The sequence below is a fragment of the Meleagris gallopavo genome, unplaced genomic scaffold (assembly GCF_000146605.3).
Source record: "Meleagris gallopavo isolate NT-WF06-2002-E0010 breed Aviagen turkey brand Nicholas breeding stock unplaced genomic scaffold, Turkey_5.1 ChrUn_random_7180001925470, whole genome shotgun sequence".
NCBI classification, from domain to species: domain Eukaryota; kingdom Metazoa; phylum Chordata; class Aves; order Galliformes; family Phasianidae; genus Meleagris; species Meleagris gallopavo.
The window spans coordinates 1-495 of record NW_011187850.1 but is presented as its reverse complement, the minus strand read 5'-3'; the positions used below and the strand labels follow the sequence as shown (position 1 = coordinate 495).

The following is a 495-nucleotide window of genomic DNA, read 5'->3' as shown; positions in this document are numbered from 1 at the left end:
TCACCTTGCCGTTGGCTCCCGCGTCCGCGTCCGTTGCCTTCACGGCCCCGACGAGCAGCGCGGGGACGTTGTTCTCGTGCACGTACATGGTGTACGACGTCTGGTTGAAGACGGGCGCGTTGTCATTCACGTCGGAGATGTCCACGGTGAACGTGTGGCTGCTGCTCAGACGCGGAGACCCTGCATCTGCTGCCGTGACGATTACACTGTAACGTGCTGTTTTCTCCCGGTCCAACGCGCTCATGGTCACCAGCTCGTAGTAGTTCTTAAAGGCTGGCCGGAGGGAGAAGGGCAGCTGTTCTTCGAGGGCACAGCTGATCTCCCCATTCACACCGGAATCCTGATCCCTGACATCAAAGAGTGCGACCACAGTGCCAGGTGCTGCATTCTCAGGGATTGGGCTGTTGAAGGAACTGACCACGATCTCTGGTGCATTGTCATTCACATCCACCACCTCTACCAACACTTTAGAAAGTGCTGACAGACCTCCACCGT

At 57.6% G+C, this 495-nt stretch overlaps 1 protein-coding gene across 1 annotated transcript; it reads right to left on the bottom strand.

Annotated features, from left to right (window-relative positions):
* Positions 1-4: 4 nt before the first annotated feature.
* LOC109364822 (putative protocadherin beta-18) lies at positions 5-490 on the bottom strand (the record flags this gene model as incomplete). The annotated part of the gene is made up of 1 exon (XM_019611423.1): positions 5-490. A coding segment is annotated over one exon (486 nt), but the record flags the coding sequence as incomplete, so codon positions are not given.
* Positions 491-495: the final 5 nt, after the last annotated feature.